This window comes from Rhinopithecus bieti, unplaced genomic scaffold (assembly GCF_001698545.2).
Source record: "Rhinopithecus bieti isolate Rb0 unplaced genomic scaffold, ASM169854v2 scaffold_79104, whole genome shotgun sequence".
In the NCBI taxonomy this organism is placed as follows: domain Eukaryota; kingdom Metazoa; phylum Chordata; class Mammalia; order Primates; family Cercopithecidae; genus Rhinopithecus; species Rhinopithecus bieti.
In genome coordinates this window covers 1,997-27,369 of record NW_016829090.1, presented here as the reverse complement: position 1 = coordinate 27,369, position 25,373 = coordinate 1,997, and the positions used below count along the sequence as shown (strand labels likewise).

The window sequence follows — 25,373 nt, the reverse complement described above, 5'->3', positions numbered from 1 at the left end:
AAGTTAGACAAGAGAAACTCATTTACATGAACCGTACACACTTACCCTGAAGGTAACCGGACGAGGCACACCAGCAAAAGAAAATTCTTCCTGTCTGAGAAGTACTAATATAGCACAAGGTGCAAATGAGGGCGGTTCCAAAAGCCTTGACTAAGCCCTATGCAAAAACTTTGTGACGCACTGCTGCACAGTACTTTATATATGCTCTTGGTTACAGCCTTGCTAGCTCTGAGCTAGTCACCAGTCAATCTACATAACATTATCAATTGAAGTTATGTGATGATTAAAGAGAAGGTAAATCTCTACTATTAGAACTGGTAACTGGCTCTGGAAAGAAAAGAGGAACCTCTACACTAACACTTGAAAACATTCCCTTCCTCATGGTTTGTCAGTGGTTTGTCAGTGTACTTCTGATATGTGAACTTTTCTGTATATTCTATTTTAATACAAAGTTAAAAAGATTAGGTTGCTGTTGCCAGGGCTGGAGGAGGAGGATGGGGAATTATTGCTCAAAGGATAGAGTTTCAGTTTTAGCAGATGAAAAGAGTTCTGCAGTGGACAGTGGTTATGGTTGCACAGCAGTGTAGATGTACTTAATGCCACCAAATTAAATGCTTAAAAATTGTTTAAATGGTACTGTTTATATTATATATATTTTATCACCATTAAAAAAAAGATTAGATCACTTAAAGTCCATAAACAAAAAAGACAAGATATATGCAAATGTGGTCAAAAGACTGTTAATAGTCTTTAGCAAAGGGCAGTGGGATTCAAAGTAATTTTTATATTTTCCTATACTTTTAATGAGACCAGCCACAAAATCTGAAAATAAAATTAATTTCTATTTTAAAAAAATTTGGGAAAAGTTCCTTCCTGTTAGAAATAAGAGCAGTCCAACTGTCGTGAAGAAAATATTTTATTTTATTTTTTTAAAGAGAACTAGTCTTGCTTTTAACCTGAGTAGTAGGGTGGCAATATGCTAATACCATGTGTCAGGACCTTATAGATAAGTTATGCCATGGGCTGTGGGAAACTTTATCATTAGGAACATGGCTACACTACACTTACGTAAATAAATTTTTATTATCGGCTTTTTCTCTACTGCCCTCAGAGAAATGTAGTCTAGGTAATATTTCAGTAATCAAATTTTGTGAAGTATCGTTCTCTATTAAAAACAACATGAAAAAAATTTTAAATTGCTGTTTAGAATTGGTGTTAAAAAGCTATCCAGGCTGGGTGCAGTGGCTCATGCCTGTAATCCCTGCACTTTCGAAGGCCGAGGCGGGTGGATCACCTAAGGTCAGGAGTTCAAGACCAACCTGGCCAACATGATGAAACTCCATCTCTGCTAAAAATACAAAAAATTAGCCAGACCTGGTGGCCGGCGCCTGTAATCCCAGCTTCTCGGGGCAGAAGAATCACTTGAACCCGGAAGGCAGAGGTTGCAGTGAGCTGAGATCGTGCCATTGTACTCCAGCCCAGGCAACAAGAGCAAAACTCCGTTTCAAAAAAAACAAATGAAACAAAACAAAACAAAAACCCCAAAACCGAAAACCAAAAAACAAAACTATCCAAATCTGTATCTACCAAACGTGAAACCTTTGACACTGCTATCTTAATAAAATAATAAAATTCATAATGAAACACTCCTCTAAGAGGACAGCCTATTATTTCTAAACAGTAATGAAGACTCAAGGGCCACAAAAGGGCTCCATTTCTAAAATATTTCTGTATTATATACAAAAATGATGACTTAAATGTCCTTTAATATTGCTATAGTTAACAATGGTAAGAATTTGAAATATATCACTTTGAAAGATGATTCACAGATTACTTTCAACAACCAAGAATATTGAAATGGGCCAGGCGTGGTGGCTCATGCCTGTAATCCCAGCACTTTGGGAGGCCAAGGCTAGTGGATCACCAGGTCAGGAGATCGAGACCATCCTGGCTAACACGGTGAAACCCCATCTCTACTAAAAATATATTTTAATAAATTAGCCGGATGTTGTGGTGGGCACCTGTAGTCCCAGCTACTCGGGAGGCTGAGGCAGGAGAATGGTGTGAACCCGAAAGGCGGAGCTTGCAGTGAGCCGAGATCGCGCCACCGCATTCCAGCCTGGGTGACAGAGTAAGACTCTGACTCAAAAAAAAAAAAAAAAAAGAAAAAAAGAAAAAAAAAGAATATTGAAATGATAGTTCTACAATCTTTTTGGAGTGCAATTTAGAAATACTATTAAAAGCATTAGAAATATACATTCCCTTTGACATACCAATTTTATGTCTAGAAACTTTTCCTAAAGAAATTAGGCGGTACACAAAACTTTAGCTGCCAGGACGTATACTGCAAATTTGTTTTATCATTCTGGGACACTGGAAACAACCTACATGGCTGATATTTAAATGTTTACCAATACAGAAGAGGTGAATAAACTGTGATATATACATAAAATATAAAATTATACTGCTCTTAAAAATTATTATGAATAGTTAAAATGTATTGTGTTTACAATGTGCCAGATGTCTCTAAGCACTTGATAACCCTTGTCTCATATAATACTTATAAACAACCTTAGAAGGTATGTGCTAGTATTATTCTCAATTTACTGGTGAGCAAATTAAGCCTTATACTTGGCAAGTGGCAGAAATTCAAACTCAGTTCTCTCTAACTTCAGAATCCATGCTTCAGATCACTGCACAGTACTGCTCCATGAGCTGAGTATTTACAGACATATGGTCTACTATTGATTGAAAAAGGTTATATCTACAGCAAGAGACCAATTTGAGGAGGAAAAATCTTTATACAAGTATAGGAAAGTTTAAAATAGAATACATAAGACAATATTTGCAATGACATTAAGGGGCCATTTTTACAACCTGAGTTTTAGAAAATAAATGTGCTCCTTGGGAAATTTAAATAGCGTGTTAAAAAACGTCATAGGAGGCCGGGCGCGGTGGCTCAAGCCTGTAATCCCAGCACTTTGGGAGGCCGAGACGGGCGGATCACGAGGTCAGGAGATCGAGACCATCCTGGCTAACACGGTGAAACCCCGTCTCTACTAAAAAATACAAAAAACTAGCCGGGCGAGGTGGCCTGTAGTCCCAGCTACTCGGAGGCTGAGGCAGGAGAATGGCATAAACCCGGGAGGCGGAGCTTGCAGTGAGCTGAGAACCGGCCACTGCACTCCAGCCGGGGCGACAGAGCAAGACTCCGTCTCAAAAAAAAAAACAAAAAAACAAAAAAAACACGTCATAGGAGTAGCACCTATGGTGTCCATAATCAGAAAACAAAGCTAAAAACCCAGTCAACATCATATAGTTGGATTGTTTGAAACAATGTTTCTAACAGAGACACAGAAGCAAGGAATCCAGCCAGCTTAGTGGGCTCCAAAACAAAACACTTCATGGCATGAAAAGAAAGCTGGCTGGTATCCTATCAAAAGGAGTATTGGTCTCTAAGGGTAGGTGGTTTGAGCTCTGCTGGTGTGTGTGCCTGTCCTGCTAGCCTGATTCTAAGAACAGGGAAGAGGGGGAATATGGATGTTGCTTCCTGCCTATAACAGACTTCATCTTTTTAATTCCACCCAGTGTGTACGTGGTAGGAGTGGGGTGGGAGTGAGATAGTGGGACTGGTGGGGTGTCCCTGGAAGAGGGACTAACATGTATCAAGCACTTTCTTGCTTTGTCAAAGTCCCAGAAGCATGCGATGGCCCTTTATATACATTGTAATTCAACTGGTATAATTTTAAGAGAAAAACAATACTTCTCCCTTTTTATAAAGAATCTGAAGTCAGGAGAAGTTAAGACACTACTTATGTGACTTAATGTACAAGAGTTGGGACACTTTTTTTGTTTTTCTTTTTTTTTGAGACAGAGTTTCACTCTCGTTGCCCAGGCTGGAGTACAATGACGCGATGTGGGCACACCACAACCTCCCCCTCCTGGGTTCAAGAGATTCTCATGCCTCAGCCTTCCCCAGTAGCTGGGATCACAGGCACGCGCCACCATGTCCAGCTAATTTTGTATGGGAAACTTTTTGGACCAAACTATATCAGGCTGTCTCTGGGCAACACATAACATGAGAGGGCTTGAGAAGTCTACGGATGAGTAAGAATGTTTAAACAATATGCCACAAGAAAGGAACAAGGACACAAGCAATGCACTGAATCAAAGATACTGAATTTTGTTTCTAACAGCTCCAGGGCACTTAACTTTTTTATTTTATTTTATTTTTTAGAGAAGGGATAGAAAGGATGTGGAAGTACAAAGTTGTAAAGACAGGTTCTTTAACTGCATAGTGGACTTTCACCTCTGTACACAATAACTGGGCCCTGTTGCCTTGGAGTTTCTTTACTCATTGACATAGAAACAAAAATCACTCCTATCACTTCTAGTGGCAAACTCTGGATCTGAAATTCACATGCCAAAGAGCACAGGACTTGGACAGAATTCACATCTTTGGAAGATTTTTTTCCCTCCTCTTTTAACACTGAAACTGGATGTCTTTATCAATAGAAAAAGGGATATTTCTGAGTAACTAGTTAAGAGCTTTTAGATAGTCAATTATTCAATCAACTTGAAAACTAAAATTATCACTTCATATTTTGTCATCAGAAGATTTCTCAGAAATTCCAAATAATGAAAAAACAAAAGCCCACAGAAAACCAAATATATGAATTTAAGCTTTAATAACTTATTTATCTTTAACATTGGGACAGGGAAGTAAATAAAGGTACTGCATTAATTAAAAGTTGCATGTAAAAGAAATCACATCATAATCCCGCATAAAACCTGTAGCAAGTATTGTTATTTCTCAACAATACAATCTAGACTTACCTACTAACTTATAGTTGGGCTACTATAATCCAATTACCTTTCCAACAAGGAATGTATTTTTAAACTTAAATCGGATGACACCCTAGGAAGTTATTCCAAACAAAACAATGAAGCCACCATATAAGGAAGACAATTTAGAAGATGAGATGCAATAGTCTCTATACTGCCTCTTGCGAAACTTGTTCCTGCTAATTGCTGCATGATGTAAATAGAAAGATGATTTTTTCAAACATGCAAAACATCAGTCTAGGTATGTGAACTTCTTCCCTGAAGACAACAGTGAACTAACTTCAATATGATGACTGTTCAAAATAGAACTGAAACAAGGTACTATAAATGTTTACATGAATATGGTTTAAAATGTATAAGGAACAGAAAACAGAGATGAAACAATCATTTACTATAATTTTTGAAAATGAATGGCAAATGAAAATTTTCTTTTCTTGTTTTTTTTTTTTTTTGAGACAGAGTCTCACTCTGTCATTCACGCTGGAGTGCAGAGGCACGATCTCAGCTCACTGTAACCTCTGCCTCCCGAGTTCAAGCAATTCTTCTGCCTCAGCCTCCCGAGTAGCTAGGACTACAGGTGTGCACCACCACACCTGGCTAATTTTTGTATTTTTAGTAGAGATGGGGTTTTGCCATGTTGTCCAGGCTGGTCTCAATCTCCTGACCTCATGATCCACCCACCCTGGCCTCCCAAAGTGCTAGGATTACAGGTGTGAGCCACTGCACCCGGCCCTCATTTTTTTTTTTTTTTTAATTTTCTTTAAAAAAAAACAGAGAGACTGGGTCTCATTATGTTGCCCATGCTGTAGTACAGTGGCTATTCACAGGCGTGACCTCACTACTGATCCGCTTAGGAGTTTGGACCTGCTCTATTTCCAACCAGGGCTAGTTCACCCCTCCTCAGGCAACCTGGTGGTCCCCCACTCCCAGGAGGTTCCTATATTGATGCCGAACTTAGTGCAGACACTTGATTGGCACAGCATACTAAAGCTTGGAACTCTTGGGCTCAAGTGATCCTTCCACCTCAACCTCTCAAGGACTATAGGCGCTAGGCCAGTATGCCCAGCCTCATGTTTTTTATCATTTAAGACCATTGCAAAAACTTATCCTAGTAGATGACTGTGAGTGAGACTGATTGCAGCCTTATGAATTTACAGACATATGTATATGCAAACTGAGGAGAACCTACGGTTCCCATCTCAATGCATTTCTTAAACTTTGCAAAAATCTAGGCCGTGGGCTGAGGCTCACATCTGTAATCCCAGCACCTTGGGAAGTCAAGGCAGGAGGATTGCTTGAGCCCAGAAGTTTGAGACCACCCTGGGCAACATAGGGAGACCCAGTCTCCATGAAAAATGTTAAAAAATTAGCCAAGTGTGGTGGCATGTGCCTGTAGCCCCAACTATTCAGGAGGCTGAGGTGGGAGGATCACTTCAGCCCAGGAGGTAGAGGCTGCAAAGCAATCATGCCACTGCACTCCAGCCTGTGTGACAGGTGGAGGCTGTCTTAAAAAAAAAAAAATTGCAAAATCCAGATCAAGTTAATTTCCAAAACTCAAGTAAAATTGTTGAACATGAACTATATCTTTTTTATTTTCTTACTTAAAAGCATTAAATTGGCCGGGCGCGGTGGCTCAAACCTGTAATCTCCAGCACTTTGGAGGCCGAGACGGCGGACACAAGGTCAGGAGATCGAGACCATCCTGCAATACGGGAAACCCCCGTCCTACTAAAAATACAAAGAAAAAAAAAAAAAAAAAAACAAACTAGCCGGGCGAGTGGCGGGCCCTGTAGTCCCAGCACTCGGGAGCTTGGAGGCAGAGAATGGCGTACCCGGGAGAAGGCGGATTTGCAGGAGCTGAGATCCGCCACTGCACTCCAATCGGCGACAGAGCGAGACTCCCTCAAAAAAACAAAAACAAAAAAAACCCCAAAAAACCCAACCAACCAACCAAACAAACATTTCAAGATGGTTAGCACTGACCTTTTTTTTTAAAATTTATTTTAGAGTGGAGTCTTGTCTGTCGCCCAGGCTGGATGCAGTGTGCATCTCGGCTCACTGCAACCTCTGCCTCCTGGGTCAACATTCTCCTGCCTCAGCCTCTGGAGTACTGGGACCACAGGAGCACCCTGCCACACCCGCTCTTTTTTGTTTTTTAAGAGTCAGGGTCTTGCTATGAAGGCATAGTACGGCTGGTCTTGGAACTCCTGGCTCAAGCGATCCTCTCACCTCAGCCTCCCGAATGTTTTTTTTTCATAGCTGAATCCTATGATTTGAAATGAAACAAGATGAAAAGCTTTTTGTTTTAATTTTTGACTCCTTCTACACCTACAATTGTATTCTTGCCCTTAAAAAGAAACAAACATATTGTTTAAATCACTATTTGTTATAAGTTATAAAATAGTTCAACCATTTGGAAAACAGTGTGGCGAATCCTCAAAGATCTAGAACTAGAAATAACCATTTGACCCAGCCATGCCCATTACTGGGATATACCCAAAGGGATTATAAGTCCATGCTGCTATAAAGACACATCACACGTATGTTATTGTGGCACCTATTCACAATAGCAAAGACTTGGAATAACCCAAATCTCCATCAATGACAGACGGATTAAGAAAATGTGGCAACATATACACCATGCATACATGCAGGCTATAAAAAAGGATGAATTTGGTCGCTCTGTAGGGCATGGATACAGCTGACCATCATTCTCAGCAACTATCGCAAGAACAGAAAACCAATACATGCATGTTCTCACTCATAGGGTGGGATTGAACAATGAGATCACCTGGACACAGGAAGGGACATCACACACCCGGGTCCTATTGTGGGGGCGGCGGGGGGGGCGGGAGGAAGCATTAGGAGATAACCTTAATGTAAAGATGAGTTATGGGTGCAGCACACCAACATGGCACATGTAACATATGTAACAACCTGCCGGTGTGCAATGACCTAGACTTAAAGTATAATAATAAAAGAAAAATGGCAAAAGGTAATGCAATTGTAAGCTTTTATTACGGCACTATAATTGATACTCAAATGAGGAGTAAAAGTAAGATTTAACTTTACTACCCTCCCTTCTTAACTGTGCCACATAAACACATTAAATAAATAGGCAGGAAGACAAAAACAAAAACTATTTTGAGATTTAAATTCATGAATTAAATAGTAACTAGTAGCAAATATCTGAAAATCATATAAAGACGGCAAGGTGATAACTTGAGTTGATCTAATGCATCAATTAAAGAAATTGTAAATAGTTATGATACCCAGGGCGAATATAAAGCATAAATACATAAGTGAAAATAAAGTATAAATTTATACCAAGAGCCGGGCGCGGGTGGCTCAAGCCTGTATCCCTGGCACTTTGGGAGGTCGAGACGGGCGGATCACGAGGTCACGGAATGGAGACCATCCTGGCAACCCGGTGAAACCCTGTCTCTACTAAAAAATACAAAAAAAATTATGCCGGCGAGGGTGGCGGGCAGCCTGTAGTCCCAGCTACTCAGGAGGCTGAGGCAGGAGAATGGCGGAACCGGGAGGCGAGCTGCATGAGCCTGAGAATCCAGCCACTGCACTCCAGCCCGGCACAGAGCAAGACACGTCGTCTTCAAAAAAAAGAAAAAAAATTACAAACAAATTAAGTAAATCATCTTGGTTTAAAACATTACAGAATGACTTCATTTGGGTAAAAAAATGATACTTAATAATTACACATAGAAAAATAAAGGAAGTACATTTACTAAAATAGGGGTCTTTTAAGGTGGTGAAAATTATAGATTTCTTTTGCTCATCTAGATTCACTTTTATATCAACGTGTATATGATATAAAAAGAGAATCAATACAAAATAAAATAGATAGATTATTTATTTATTTGAGACAGGGTCTCACTCTATCACCCGGACTGGAGTGCAGTGGCATGATCTTAGCTTACCAGCCTCAACCTTCTGGGGTCAAGTGATCCTCCTGCCTCAGCCTCTCGAGTAGCTGGAACTACAGGCATGTGCCACCACACCTGGCTTTGATGTGTGTGTGTGTGTGTGTGTGTGTGTGTGTGTGTGTCTTTTACTTTCTTAAATAGGATTCAATTCTGTATTTAAATAAACTTTTAGAGGAAAAGACATTTATGTTGCAATAGGTAGGTCAGGTTCAAGAAAATAGGATATAAGACAATACCATAAATGGAGTCTTCATTTATGGTATTGATATACTTGATTTTTTCGTGTGTGTGTTTTCTTTCTTTTTTTTTGGATATATTTGATTTTTAGTAGAGATGAGGTCCCCTTATTTTGCCCAGACTGGTCTCTAACTCTTAGGCTCAAGTGATCCTCCTGCCTCTACCTCCCAAAGTGCTGGGATTACAAGTATGAGCCACCTTGCCCGGCCTGGCAAATAGTTTAAATCTGGATCATAATTCAGGTACTCATGAGTCCAATTATTAATTTAAAGTTAGGTCACATGATTAGAAACCCATGAATGTGGACCTCATAAGTTAGTTTTATAAAATCTATAGTGAATCACATGATCTATGCTTGCTACAAGTGTACTAGAGGGGATTCAAAAGTGAGTAAAACATTATTATCTTTAAAAAAAAAGCTTTATTATCTGTAATAACTTATGTTTCTTGTATAGTTTTAGCCAAATTAAATCTCAGTAGCTCAAAATTAAATAATTATATATGCAATGCTTCCAAGACCCCCGGGTCACTTAAATCATCTCCAACAATTATGGCAGGCATTCACGGATCAGGCCCTGTTTTCTACAGTGCTAAGTGCTCAGGTTACAAATTGTTGCTCAAAATTTGACATAATGCTGGATATCTCCCCATATTCCATCTTTTTTTTTTTTTTTTTTTGAGGTGGAGTCTCATTCTGTCGCCTAGGCTGGAATGCGGTGGCCAGATCTCAGCTCACTGCAAGCTCCACCTCCCAGGTTTACACCATTCTCCTGCCTTAGCCTCCCGAGTAGCTGGGACTACAGGCGCCCGCCACCACGCCAAAAAAAAATATTTCTTTTTTTTTTTTTTTTTTTTTTTTTTTTTTTTTGAGACAGAGTCTTGCTCTGTCACCCAGGGTGGAGAGCAGTGGTGCCATCTCAGCTCACTGCAAGCTTCACCTCCCAGGTTCATGCCATTCTCCTGCCTCAGTCTCCTGAGGAGCTGGACTACAGGCCTCCACCACCATGCCCACCCAGTTCATTTTTTTGTATTTTTAGTAGAGATGGAGTTTCACCGTGTTAGGATGGTCTCAATCTCCTGACCTCGTGATCCACTTGCCTCCCAAAGTGCTGGGATTACAGGTGTGAGGCATCGTGTCTGGCCCCAATTTTTGTATTTTTTGTATAGAAGGGGTTTTGCCATATTGCTCAGGCCGGTCTCGAACTCCTGAGCTCAAGCGATCCACCCGTCTCGGCCTCCCAAAGTGCTGGGATTACAGGTTTGAGCCACCGAGCCCGGCCTCCATCTTTTTAAACTTTAAGAAAGACGTATGACATAACTAAACATTCTACTATCTCCAAATCTGAGGGCTCAAATGGAATGTTATTTAGAGATAATGTTTAATGCATTATATAATTAAACCTACTTTAAGAGAGTATTGTATCTAAAAGTAAGTTGGACAAAATTAGCTTTATTAACAGAAGGGAGAAGATAGGACAATATTTATTGAATAACTACTATGTGGTAAGCACTATTTACAACTTTATGTATATCATCTCTTTTTCAATCTTAACCCAGGAAGGCACTCAGAATAGTATACTGTTAGAATTCTTCAAAATATAATTATTTTAAAACATCAAGTGAAATAAAATACAAACACTAAGAACATATTCTTTATTAATTATTATCATTAGGTCTTACAGCAACATTGCCTGACAAAGACAAAATACATTCTTAATATAATACCCTGAAGTAAACAAGGCATAAGAGTATTTAGGTGAATCATCCCCATTCTAGATAACTGACAATTGAAGCTTAGAAAAGTTTAGTATCTTTTCCAAGGATAAACCATTAAAATGTGGCAGAGCTGAGATTTGAACCAAGGATTTACCAACTATTAAACTTTCAAAGACCACCCCATTCCCTTACAAGATTGTCTTCTGTTCAAGCCATAGATTCTATAACTTGTTAAAGGAAAAAGATACTGTATATCATTACTAAATAAGCCACACACAAAGAATTACAGAACAAAAATTATGGAACACTACAGTTCCCTATCTTACCAAAATTAGGAACATGTGACAAAATCTCTTTTATGTATATATTGTACACAAAATAAAATTTTTATTCTATTTATCTAGCTTGGAAAGACATTAAAATTTTAAAAATTGGCAACAGGCTGGGCACAGTGGCTCACGCCTGTAATCCCAGCACTTTGGGAGGCCAAGGTGGGTGGATCACAAGGTCAGGAGATCGAGACCATCCTGGCTAACATGGTGAAACCCCGTCTCTACTAAAAATACAAAAAAATTAGCCAGGCCTGGTGGCGGGCACCTGTAGTCCCAGCTATTCGGGAGGCTGAGGCAGGAGAATGGCGTGAACCCGGGAGACGGAGCTTGCAGTGAGCCGAGATTGCGCCACTGCACTCTAGCCTGGGCAAGAGAGAGAGACTCAGTCTCAAGAAAATAAATAAATAAATAAATAAATAAAAATTGGCAACAAATGTACACCTGCTTAAATTACCCAAGCAGGGAAACTATCCAAAAGCTTCAGAGTACAAAAATCAGACTGAATGCTGACTGTGCTACTTAACTAGCTAGTTCCTAAGTGTGTTAACAGAAAATTAGAAAAGTAACTACAGCTAGACTGTTTTAAGGATTAAATAAACGCGTAGAGTATACTTGATCATAGTAGACACCTCTAAATTTTAGTTTTTCCCTAGTTACGGAATGATAGCACGGTGCCAAATTAATCCAAATGGGAGTCAGTTTCTAACTGCTTTCTAGTTCTAGTCCCAGCGAAGCCTCCTTTTTTTCTTAAGCCAACTACAGTGAGTTTCTACTTTGCAACATTTTGCTATGCTGTATATAATGCTCGGGTTCTCAACTTTTTCCTGTCTCATCAAATTTTATCTAGTAACTTGCTCCCTTAGAACCCTAACCATTTGACAGAGAAATCCAGATGGACTGAAAAACTGATCTTTTTCACTGGGGAGACTGCGTAACTAACGATATCGGAGATGAGGTAAAGGAGAAGGCTATGCCTTCTGACAAGGCAGTAAAGAAGACAGAATGGGGACAGGAAGGATCTTGCAGGCACTGGCTATCTACTTCCACCTAATTACAAGAAGGAACTTGGCAAACAAATGAAGCAACTCTTTAATGAACTGCTAAACTACTTTGTAAAAATAGCACCTTGAAAATGAGGAAGATAAACAACACATATGAAAAAAATGACAGAATGGCATTTAAGTCTATAATGGCAGAAGGTTGTCATACTTGGTTTAAATTGTATAGATTAATGGTTTAAGCAACTCTGAGAGTTAACATAAAAGTATGTAACACAAGAAAGATAAATTTGATATACAATAGCAGTGTGTCACAATGGCCAGAGAAGTCTGCCACCTGCTGATGGAAAAACGGAATTGTATAGATTTCCCTACTGCTGTTTTTAAGGAGAGAAAAAAACCTATCAGGTATGGTTTAATGACATTACATGTTAAATAAGTTGTTAGGCTGAAGATATAAACTGCAACCTCTAATTTAAAAGAGAATAAAGGCTAAAATAGGACTTCAAGATTCTTTTTTTTTTTTTGAGATGGAGTCTCGCTCTGTCGCCCAAACTGGAGTGCAGTGGCTGGATCTCAGCTCACTGCAAGCTCCGCCTTTCGGGTTCACGCCATTCTCCTGCCTCAGCCTCCCGAGTAGCTGGGCCTATAGGCGCCCGCCACCTCGCCCGGCTAGTTTTTTGTATTTTTTAGTAGAGATGGGGTTTCACCAGGTTAGCCAGGATGGTCTCGATCTCCTGACCTTGTGATCCGCCCGTCTTGGCCTCCCAAAGTGCTGGGATTACAGGCTTGAGCCACCGCACCCGGCCAAGATTCTTTATGTCTCTCTCTCTACTTTAATAACTCTAAATATGTGATGCCTGAACTATTTTATTTTATTATTTTATTTTCATTTATTTATTTTTTTGAGACGGAGTCTCGCTCTGTCGCGCAGGCTAGAGTGCAATGGCGCAATCTTGGCTCACTGCAACCTCTGCTTCCCAGGTTCAAGTGATTCTCCTGCCTCAGCCTCCTGAGTAGCTGGGATTACAGGCATCCTGCACCACGCCCAGCTAATTTTTATATTTTTAGTAGAGATGGGGTTTCGACATGTTAGTCAGGGTGGTCTCGAACTCCTGACCTCGTGATTCGCCCGCCTCGGCCTCCCAAAGTGCTGGGATTATAAAGTCACCACGCCAGGTCAACTGAACTATCTTTAAAGCAAACAAAAGAGGCAAATATGGAAACTATTTAACATAAAATACACAGGGAGCATTCAAAGTACTATGAAAATTAAGGATAATCCAAAACACTGTGCAAAAAATATAAAGTCCTATAGATTTCACCTCTGCAATCCATCTCTTTTCTGTCTTCCTCTTTTTACGGCTCCTATAACAGTTTAATACTTCATTATCTTTAATACAGGCTTATTTTAAGTCCTGCTCCCCACCTCCAGATTCTAATAATATTAATTTAGTGTGTGCTCAGTTATCAGTTTAATTGTATCAAAACGCATTCCAGATGGTATCACTTATTTTAAAAACCATACCCAAAGACTCTCTAGCAAATAAACTGCAAATATCTTACACTAATAGAGAGTTTCTACAATGTGGTCCCAACACACTTTAAAAACTCTTGTTGCTTTTAAAAAAACAATTTTAAAAATATATAAAAGCAATACATGCTTATATGTCAAACAATATAAAAGTTAAAGGATGAAAAGTTGAAGTCTCCCTTCCCAGTCTCATCCTCCCAAGTCCAGTCATTAGTAAAACTAGAAACAACTTCTAAAATTTTCTTTTTTTTAAATTTCCAATGACATAAGGATATACGTGTGTATTTCTTTTGGGAGCACAACTGTTCTGCAACTTGCCTTTCCCCTTGTCACCATTTCTTGAGCTTTTTAAAATGTTAACATAGCCTGGCACAGTGGCTCACACCTGTAATCCAAGCACTTTGGGAGGCTGAGGCAGGTGGATCACCTGAGGTCAGGAGTTTGAGACCAGCTTGGCCAACATGGTGAAACCTTGTCTCTACTAAAAATACAAAATTAGCTGGGAGTGGTAGCAGGTGCCTGTAATCCCAACTAGTTGGGTGGCTGAGGCACGAATATCACTTGAAGCTGGGAGACACAGGTTGCAGTGAGCTGAGATCGTATCACTGTACTCCAGCCTGGGTGACAGAGAGACTCCGTCTCAAAAAAAACAAAAAAAAAAGTTAACTCATACAGATTTCTTTTTCACAGCTGCCCAATATTTTATTATACAAATGCAACATTATTCATTTAACCAATGGTATACTGCCTTTAATAAAGTAAAGTACCTATTTTTCTACATTCTCATCACTCTCTTTATACAGTAATTGTCTGGCAGCCCCAATTCTCACTATTATTTGTGAGCAAGTAACCAGGAAGTTTTGTTACACATAAAATTTGCAGTTTGCTGTGGTCTTAAGACCACAATTTGATCAACAATTTGAATTATTTACTTAAATGATTCTCAAGCTTTAGCACATATCACAATCACCTGGAGGGCTTGTTAAAACAGACTGCTGGGCTCAACCTCAAAGTTTCTGATAGTTTGTCTGGGGTAGGGCTAGACAACTTGCATATATAACAAGTTCCTGCTCAATGCTGATGCCATGGTCTGGGATCACTCTTTGAGAACCACTGGTGTAAAACACTAGTATATGGGATCCTGTATTTCAAAATAAGGTTTCATCCTTCTCTAGTTGTCATGGTTTATATAACCAGCTCTTATGAACCTTAGCCAGGTTGTAAAAAATTGCTATATTGTAGGAAAAAATGCCCACCTCTTGCCCCCCAATCAATGGCTAGTACGGGTAACCGAGTTGAAGAAAGTAAAAGTATCTAAAGATGTAATGAGCCTGGGCAACATAACAAGACACTTTCTGTTTTGGTTTTTTTTCGAGATGGAGTCTTGCTCTGTTGCCCAGAGCTGGAGTGCAATGGCATGATCTTGGCTCACTGTAACCTCTGCCTCCTGGGTGTAAGTCATTCTACTGCCTCAGCTTCCTGAGTAGCTGGGATTACAGGCATGTACCACCATGCCTGGCTAATTTTTGTATTTTTAGTAGAGACAGGGTTTCACCATGTTGGCCAGGCTGCTCTCGAACTCCTGACCTCGAGATCCGCCCACCTTGGCCTCCCAAAGTGCTGGGATTACAAGTGTGAGCCACCGTGCCCAGTCATAAGACTCTGTCTCTAAAAGTAAAATTAGCCAGGCATGGTGGTACATGTCTGTACTCCCAGCTACTCGGGAGGCTGAGGTGGGAAGATGGTTTGAGCCCAGGAGGTTGAGCTTGCAGTGAGCTATGACTGCACCACTCCACTCCAGCCTGGCTCACAGAGCGTGATCCCATTTCTTAAGATAAATAAATGAATGAAAGAAAAAAGAACTAATAGCTTTTAGTCAGAAAAAAATTTGTGAATAAATTTAAAATGTAAGTATCCAGTTCAAAGGGGACTCCATCTGTTAGGTAAATGAATTAACAACAAAAGGAAAGAGAAAAAAAATTGTAAAGCTAAAACTGTTTCAGGAAGGAGCTGTTTCTAGCTAACATAAAAGTAGCTCACTAGATAAGAGAACAACTTTTCATTAAAGTTGAAAATGTGGTTAACTTGTGGCATGCAGATAATCTACAGGAAACGTGACAAACACGATTTGAAAGGACAAAGTCATATATGCCTGGCACAAACATTTCCATGTTTGCAAATTTGGGAATTCAAGATCATCTTGAGTATAGCCTTTGATAATGTTAAGAGTTTAATGGGCTGGGCATGGTGGCTCATACCTATAATCCCAGCACTTTGGGAGGTAGAGATGGGATGGCTTAAAGACCAGGAGTTTGAGACCAGCCTGGGCAACATGCCAAACCATCTCTACAAAAAAATAACAAAAATAAGACAGGCATGGTGGCATGCGCCTGTAGTCCCCGCTACCAGGGAGGGTGAAGTAGGAAGACCATTTGAGCCAAGCAGGTCAAGGCTGCAGTGAGCCATATGGTGCCCCTGCATTCCAGCCTGGGTGACAGAGTGAGACTCTGTCTCAAAAAAAAAAAAAAAAAAGAATTTAATGATATTTCCCTGTTTTTCAAACTGGAGCAATCATGATTTTTATCCTTCAAACATCACCTCAGCCATGAATCATTACCCAATGTCATCTCCTGTTTCTTTATCACATAGCCTTTTGTTGCTATGTCTCACAACCTTACACAGGTTGAATATCCTTTACTCAAACTGCTTGGGACCAGAAGTGTTTCTGATTTCGGGTATTTTGGGATTCTGGAATATTTGTACACACATTATATCGTGGGGATGGTGCCCAAGTCTAAATATGAAATTCATTTATGTTTCACATCCACCTTATATACAAGGCCCAAAAGTAATTTTATAAAATATTTTACACAATTTTGTGACTAAAACAAAGTTTGTGTACTCTGAACCATCAGAAAGCAAAGGTGTCAATATCTCAGCCACTTGTGTGGCATCATGTCAGTGCTCAAAAAGTTTCAGATTTTGAAGCGTTTTGGATTTCAGATTTTCAGATTAGGAATGCTCAATCTGCATTCATTTTTGGAGTACTGTTAGGTCTATAGTTTTGAAGCTAGTTGTGACACATAATTGGGAAATTAGCTTCCATATCTCACTAGGACATATGAAGGAGGTGGCTATGTGTTGAGGGCTACTTAAAATCTAGATATTTCAAGTGTGAATGAATATATCTTTACTCGGGGTAAACAAAATATACAAGCTGTCGGGCATGGTGGCCCACAACTGCAATCCCAGCACTTTGGGAGGCTGAGGCAGGCAGATCACCTGAGGTCAGGAGTTCAAGACCAGCCTGGCAAACATGGCAAAACTCCGTCTCTCCTAAAAATACAAAAATTAGCTGGGCATGGTGGTGCATGTCTATAGTCCCAGCTAATCAGGAGACTAAGGCATGTGAACTGCTTGAACCTGGGAGGTGGAGGTTGCAGTGAGCTGAGATCATACTACTGCACTCTAGCACAGAGTGAGACTTGGTGTCGAAAAGAAAAAAAAAAAAGAAGATAGAAGCTATTCTGAGTTTCTGTTCTCTACTGCTGTATTATGAGTACCCATTTAATAGACTCTCTCCCTTTTCTTCTTACTAATAACATCTCATTTTTGTTGGAATGTGGCAATGTGGTCAATCAGAAAACAATTCTTCAACTTCACTTACATAAGGGTGGCCATATAACCTTGTTCTCTCCAATTATCTGTAAGCAGAAAATTCAGCTTGACTGAAATAGGTATTTTCTTCCCTGATTCTGCCTTTCTGCTGCCTGAAACATGGACGCATTGGCCATGACTGCAACAACCATCTTATGACCATGAAGAAAAGACAAGGGAAATGTCAAAGACCTATGCCTTGATATCCGTATGGCCCTAATTAACACAAGCAACTGCCTGTTTTTTGGAATTCTCATTCCATTAGAAAAATAAAATTTACTGTTTATTGAAGCCACTGTTTTGGGGTCTCTCTTTTTCTTAGTCAAGTGCAACTAATTTTAAAAGAGACCAGCTAGTCAGCTAGATTGTGGCTCATGCCTGCAATCCCAGCGCTTTGGAAGGCTGAGTTGGGAAGATTGCTTGAGCCCAGGATTTTGACACCAGCCTGGGCAACACAGCAAAGTCTTGTCTCTACAGAAAATAAAAAATTAGCCAGGCATAATGGCTCATGCCTATATTCCCAGCTAACTGGGAGGCTCAAGCAGGAGGAATACTTGAGCTCAGGAGTTTGAGGCTACAGTGAGCTATCATCATGCCATTGCACTCCAGCCCAGGCAACAGAATGAGACCTTGTCTCAAAAATAAATAAGACCAAAAGAAAAGCACCCATCCAGACCCTCAAGGAACATAAATAATAATAAACAAGACAAGACACTGTATAAATTGCTAAATTATGAGAAATCATCAGGAAATGCCAAAGGAGTTCAGAGAAAATGTTTTACAAAACGAATCAAGATTTCAAAACAGGTCCTAAAAAGTCATAAATCTAAGCACTGATATAAATTAGATAAAAATTGAGATATGGAGATATTTTAAAAGTCTGTCCAGGTATGGTGGTTCATACCTGTAATCCCAGCACTTTGGGCACCCAAGGCAGGAGGATTGCTTGAGCCCAGGAGTTTAAGACCAGCCTGGGCAAATAGGATGACCCGTTCCCCCAAAATTAAAAAAAAAAAAAAAAAAAAAAAAAATTCAGCTTAGCCAGGTGTGGCAGCACATGCCTGTAGTCCCAGCTACTCAGGAGGCTAAAGTGGGAGGACTGATTGAGTCCAGGAGTTTGAGGCTGCAGTGAGCCATGATCGCTTAATTGCACTCCAGCCTGGCAGCAGAGTGAGACCTAGTCTATAACATAACATAACATAACATAACATGACATGACATAACATAACATAACATAACATAACATACAATAAGATACAATAAGATACAATAAAATACAATAAAATAAATAAAATAAAATGTCTATTTGATTCACTAAAGCAGTTATTTAAAACTTGGGTTGCTTCTCCCTTCCTTTTTAAAATAGACACTCAATAGTGGGCTTTCCATTAACTCAGTATAATACCCAGAAAACATCTGACTTTTTTTTTTTTTGAGATGGAGTTTCGCTCTTGTTCCTCAGGCTGGAGTGCAATGGTGTGATCTCGGCACACTGCAACCTCTGCCTCCTGGGATCAAGTGATTCTTCTGCCTCAGCCTCCCAAGTAGCTGGGATTACAGGCATGTGCCACCACGCCCAGCTAATTTTTTGTATTTGTAGTAGAGACGGGTTTTCTCCATGTTGGTCAGGCTGGTCTCGAACTCCCAACCCGCCTGCGGGTGATCCACCCGCCTTGGCCTCCCAAAGTGCTGGGATTACAGGTGTGAGCCACCGCTCCCGGCCCTTTTTTCTTTTTTTAACTGCTTCTTGAGGAGCAGGGCTAACTCAGGCAATACCCCCAGAGTTGGCCTATATTGTCTTAAAGTGGAAGAAGTTTTTCTTAACAGTGTATCTACTAGGACCAGACACAGTTGGCACACACCTATAATCCCAGCATTTTGGGAGGCCGAGATGGGTGGATCTCTTGAGCCCAAGAATTTGAGACCAGCCTGGGCAATGTGGCAAAATCCCCATCTCTACAAAAAATACAAAAATTAGTTGGGTGTGGTGGTGCATGCTTTAGTCCTGGCTACTCTGAAGGCCGAGGTAGGAGGGTGGCTCGAGCCCAGGAGGTGGAGGTTGCAGTGAGCTGAGCTTCAACCACTGCACTCCAGCCTGGGTGACAGAGTGAGACCCTGCCTCGAAAATAAAATAAAATAAGAAAATAAATTTATGTCCTAGAAAGAAACACAGTATACTAAAGTTTCAAAAAAAAAAAACCACATCAGCTACTTAAGAAGTAACAGTTGACGTTAACAACAAAGCAGTAAATAGTTGAGACATGTTTAAATTGGAAATGACCATTTTTAACTGATTGTGAAAGTTCTAGTGACAGTTTCATCTCCCCTATCCTGCTGTCTAAATAATTTCCTACCTTCCTTGTTGCTCTTTAGGGGCTAAGCTTAAGACTACACATTCGTTCTGGTGTTGTATTTGCGTTTTACTTCACTGGATAAATACTCTAACAGAATTTAATAAAGGATATTAGAATAACTGAAGAAGATTAAGCAATTTCATTTTTTTTTTCTTTGGCTCTTCCTTTGAATTCTAGTCTCATCCTCTTTTGGTAGCTTTCTATTAAAGAAAAACTGAGAATCTGCTGATAAAAATAGAATACATTCTGGTACTGCAGAAGACAGAAAAGAAGTTGGTAGGTAACATTTGAAAGAGGTGTCATTTAGTAGGAAAAAAATCAGATTAACTGGATAGAAGTAAAGAATGAAGTAGGTGGAGGCAATTAATCTAAGGCTGCAAATAATAAGATGTAATATAATAAGAATATGGAGAATAAGTAACTATAACTCAATATGAGTAGTTTTTTTTTTTTTTTTTTTTTTTGAGATGACATCCTGCTCTGTCGTGCAATGGTGCGATCTCGACTCACTGCAACCTCTGCCTCTTGGGTTCAAGCGATTCTCCTGCCTCAGCCTCCCAAGTAGCTGGGATTACAGGCACCCGCCACCACACGTAATTTTTAAAAATTTTTATTAGAGATGGGGTTTCACCACGTTGGTCAGGCTGGTCTCAAACTCCTGATCTCAGGTGATCCGCCCGCCTCGGCCTCCCAAAGTGCTGGGATTACAGGCGTGAGCCAATGCGCCTGGCCCAGAGTAATCTCCTTCAGAAAGACAGAGATGTTCCGTATTCGCTTCAAAAGGCATCTGTCCACATCTCCCCTAGAACTTTGCTAGACTGATTATTCTTTCTCCTCCGCTTATCTGTAACCATTTGCTTTTCACTACTCCTCTGCCCACCAACATACTGATGTGCCAACCGTTTGAAAAACAAAACAAAATACCCATCCTCAGCACAACTATTTCCTCTGCCCAATAGTCATTTTTAGTTTTCTTCACATCATTGTTTCACCAATGGTGGCTCAACCCCCTGCTACCATCGCCTTTCAGACCAACTTCTGCCCTTGTCACATCAACTTCTGACCTTAGAGAAGACGGACACAGCTAATTCTGCCCCTTCTTTTGGAAACATTTCCTGTTATTCCACCTCTGACAGCTTTCAGCGTCTTTAATGAACACTCCTTCAATGTCAGGCATTGCCAAGTTTTCTGTTTTCTTCTTGCTGTAAAACTATGGATGAGAAATAATATCCATCTCCACACTTGCCACTGAGAGGCTAGACATTTGGGAAAATATTATTTCTAGCCCCAATTTCTCCTTAGAGCAGCACCAGCCTTCCATTTTTAGTTGCTGTTGCTAACAATAACAATAAGTAACGTATATGTTGGTTACTTTGGGCCAGGCACTTTTCTAAGCACTTTAAATATGTTTACTATTTCATGAACATTTCTGCTTGGTCATTTCTTGATCATCTCAAATTTCATATGACTTAAAGTGAACTTGTTATTCCACATTTCCCTTACCTCCTGGCTACTTTCCAAAGCTGCCCCTTTTTCCTCCTCTTCATCTTGGCTAATAATATATCCAGAATCAGCAGTTACCTGATAACCTTAACGTTATTTCTTCTTATAATTAATCCCTTTATTTAATGATAACCAATAATAAGCTCTGAAAGAAAGCAATTATGTTCTAGGCCCTGTGTTATCTCATTTAATCCTCACAACCTATGAAGTAGGTACTATCATTATCTTCCAATTAATATATGAAAAATGGGAGATTCACAGAGGTTAAGTAATTTGCCCAAGGTCACATGGCTTGATAAATGAGACAAACTAGATTCAAAACTAGGTTTGTATGACTCTACAGTGTGTGCTGCCACAAAGTCCTGTTGATTTTATCTCTGAAATGTTTGTTTCCTGATCCCTTATTTCCATACCTGTTGCTAGTGGCATAATTTAAGGCCTCTAATCATCTTTTGCAAGAAACACTACCAACCTCCTAAATTTCTTTCTTTCCAGGATGTTCCCTTCCAATCCACCTTATCTCATCTTCATAAAACACAGTGTTGGGTTTTTTGTTTCTTAGAGACTCTGGGTGACTCTGTCACCCAAGTTCCAGAGCAGTGGTGTGATGATGACTCACTGCAGCCTCAACCACCTTGACTCAAGAGATTCCACTTCTGGCCCATAAGTAGCTGGGACTACATTACAGGTGTGTGCCACTGCACTGGCTAATATCTATTATTTGTAGAGAAAGGGTCTCCCTATGCCGCCCGGTCTCAAACTCCTGGGCTCAAGGGATCCTCCCGCCTCAGCCTCTGAAAGTGCTAGGATTGCAGGCGAGAGCCACCTTACCCTGCCAAAGGAAACCTTTGATGATCTTTTGTTGCAAAATAAACAGCAAACTCTTTATAATGGCTTTACAAAATTCCTTTACAATTCGGTTTCTTGATCCACATTCCCTATCTTTCTTTCTTTTCTTTTTTTTTGAGACAGGGTGCTCCCACCTCACCCTCCCGAAGTATTGGGATTACAGGTGTAAGCCACCATGCCTGGCCATGACTGGCTTCTTCTGTACATTAATCTTGCTGCCCTATGGGATATTTCAGCTGTAGCATAAACAACCCACTAGCAACTTCCTCATGTCTCTCAATTAAAAACTCCTGAAAGACAATGCATCATTTTGAGCCAAGTCCCAGAAGTTACTGGTTTTCTTAGCCAGTTAGATAGGCCCAACTTGGTTAGGTAGTTAACTCTACTAGCTGTATCCAATATGAGCTGTCTATTGGACATCATGGGTTTGCAGAGATTTTTCTGAAGGGGGAGGGGAGAGGATGGGCAGAGCAGACCTACATTATCACAGAAAGATAGAACTAGGATTCCACCCCAGGTCTTCTGACCTCCAGTCAAATACTTCTTCCACTTGAAGAAGCAAACTATTAAAATTAAAAAAGTTAACATGAAGCTCTTTTCACTTTTTCCATTGAAAAGCTACTAGTAGGCAACACGTATATTACAATCCGAATCGATACACTACGCATACATGTAAATATTGACTGATTTCTTTAGTACAAATAAGTTGGTATTCTTGATAGGTCTTCATTATTTGTCACAAAGATAGCAAACTGTTCCTATGATAGTATCATTGAAGGATTTTGTGAAAACATTGATTTTTAACCTTACTTGGCTTAGAGAAGCGGTATAACAGACCAACCTACAGTTTAAGCAGACAGGGAGATATGGCAACTCAGTTTTTTCCCCTACATAGGCATTATTAACCTTGGGTTGTGGGCAAAAGCAAGCCAAGTTTTCCAAGCAGGAAAGCAACAAGAGCAAAATGAAACTTCTGAGATAAAACCATTTGCTGCTGTGTAATGTGGGACTACATTACAGGTGTGTGCCACTGCACTGGCTAATATCTATTATTTGTAGAGAAAGGGTCTCCCTATGCCGCCCGGTCTATAGAGGGCCTATAGAGGTGGGAGAAACGAATTTTCATAAGCCTTTAGAATGATTAAGACCCTTTAAGAATAAATTAATTCAAAATTGTGGAATATTTATTGTAATATGAGACAAGTGGGAACTTTTTTTTTTTTTAAAGAGGGTCTTGCTATGTTTCCCAGGTTGGAGTGCAGCAGCTATTCACAGGTGTGATTATAACCTTGAACTCCCAGACTCAAGTGATCCTCTTTTCAGCCTCCCAAATAGCTGGGACACTGGCTACTTTTAATTATGCAAATCTGGCTGTATTCAACCTGGGGTCAATACAACCTACAGGACAAATCATATCTTTCATCAGTTTGAACATATTGCAGGTCCTGAGAAATTCCAAGTATTACAACCTAAAATGATACTATTTAGTGTAGTAGATTTAAAATTTTTCTCTATCATCTGACCCTAGATGTTCATCTGACCCTAGATGTTCACATGTATAGCACACGATCAGGCGTATACCCAGGATTATGTATTTCAGAAAATACATAAGAATCCAAGTTTGTGCAAGAATTGTCTTCCTGAGTGGGATCTAATTAAAATACAAAACGAAACTAAATATCCTCATTTTTGAAACGAATTACTTATAATGTATCTCAAATGTAATTACTGACACACCCTCTTCGATAAAAAATTAAATTCGAAAATTTATACAAGAGCTTTGGGAGTTAAGATGAACAAAAATATATTTCGTGGGAGTTTTGAGACAAGAAGGAATACAGTCAAACACAAAATAAACTATACTGAATTTCTTCTGGATTGTCATTCTTGTAAAATTTTAGATATTGCACATTTCCATAATCTAACTCATGGCAGTCCCAACATAAAACAACTAGTCCTCTGCGGGAACTGCAACTAGATGAGCGGCAACGGTTTGACGCGGATCCGGGAGGAGGGCGGTAGCAAGGCAGGGAGAGAGGGAGCGGCCTGCCCAGGACCTGCAGCTTATCTCTAGAGAAACGGGTTTTGCAGCACAAGGTAGCCTGTGTCCAATTCATCTATTTTCTGCCTTGCTCCTTCAAATGGAAACCTAACAAAGACCACGGGCAGCCGAGGGCCGCAACCGCAACCCTGGTCACCAAGCCCGAGGAGTGGTCGCACGCGGGGCAGCCGGGTCCCCCAAGCTGCTCGTCCTGAGCTAGCGAGAACCCAGCCTGACAGGCGACGCCGGCAGCTCCCGGTCGCGACCGAGCAGCGGCCAAGGCCAGCTGACGACCCAGCCGGTCCCTCGCGTGCTCTGGGCGCGCCGAGCCTCCACACTCACCATCTCGATGATCTTGGTCTTCCGCCCCGTCTTCCTCTTCAAGGTGAATATGTACTGAGCCAGCACCACCCCCGCCACCAGGGCGCACACGCTGGCGCTCGCTACCGCGCCCACCCGCGCCACGGCCGCGCGGTCCATGGACGGGGCCCTCATGCGCGTCCCGGCACGAAAAAAACAGGCAACTCGCGGAGACTGCGAGTCTCGGAAGCGCGGGATCCCAGAGCACCAGGGACGAGCCCGAGACACCCCACCCCGCGCAGCTCCGCCCCCACGAAGCCCCACGCACACGCCATCGACGGGAGAGGCGGGGACGCGGCGGGAGGGGCGTGGCTTGTGCCGGGAGCCCAGGCTGGAGGCGGGCCTTCCGCAGACTCAGCCTCAGGAGCTGCTGCCAGGGCGGGGCAGAGTATTGCAGTAATTATCCTTCTCTGCGAATGAGGATTAGGCCGTGGTTCACTCGAGCCCCGCCCCAATAGAAATCTAATTCCAACCGCGGCCCGCTCAGAAGTCGGTCGCCGCCTTTGCGCCTCAGCCCTTCTGGACTTCGGCCCTCAGAAGGCGGTGCGGCACGGTGTGACCTGCGCAGTGGCGTCCGTTGTAAGTGCTATGACAACCGGGTGAAGATGGCTCAGAATTAGGCCGGGGAGGGGAGGTGTCCCTTCCGCCGCGGCGGTCGGGTTTCTGCTACATCCCATTCGCCGCCTCCGAAATCCTTTCTTGCTCTGTGTGAGCAGAAGGGCTTGCAGTTTTTCTCTCCTGTCTAGTGTCTTCCAAGGGATAGATGCCATTTCCTCTGCTGGTCTCTGGGGGTGACGAGGGGCGCAGGGGAGCTTCTTGGGGAAATCGCTCCAACTCTGTGGAGCTGGTGGTGCTGCCTGGTGGGGCCCCCTCTGCCCGGGACGTGGAACAACTTTCAGTCGCAGGACGAGAGGAAATAGTTGTAGGGGAGGAAAAATTGTTTCCTTCTAGCTTTTTAGATTATTTGGCTCGTATACAAATTAAATTGCTGTAAGACAGAGGA

At 41.1% G+C, this 25,373-nt stretch overlaps 1 protein-coding gene across 3 annotated transcripts in view; it reads right to left on the bottom strand.

Annotated features, from left to right (window-relative positions):
• Window positions 1-24,943, bottom strand: part of NT5C3A (5'-nucleotidase, cytosolic IIIA) — a 52,103-nt gene extending 27,160 nt beyond the window's left edge. Inside the window, exon 1 of one of the 3 annotated variants that reach the window (XM_017864657.1) lies at window positions 24,353-24,943. In XM_017864657.1, the coding sequence (XP_017720146.1) occupies window positions 24,353-24,505 (153 nt within the window). In that variant the 5' untranslated portion in view covers window positions 24,506-24,943. Of the gene's footprint in view, window positions 1-45; window positions 340-24,352 lie in introns of those variants that run through there. The other 2 variants (XM_017864658.1, XM_017864659.1) reach the window with 2 other exon arrangements.
• Between the last annotated feature and the right edge of the window lie 430 nt (window positions 24,944-25,373).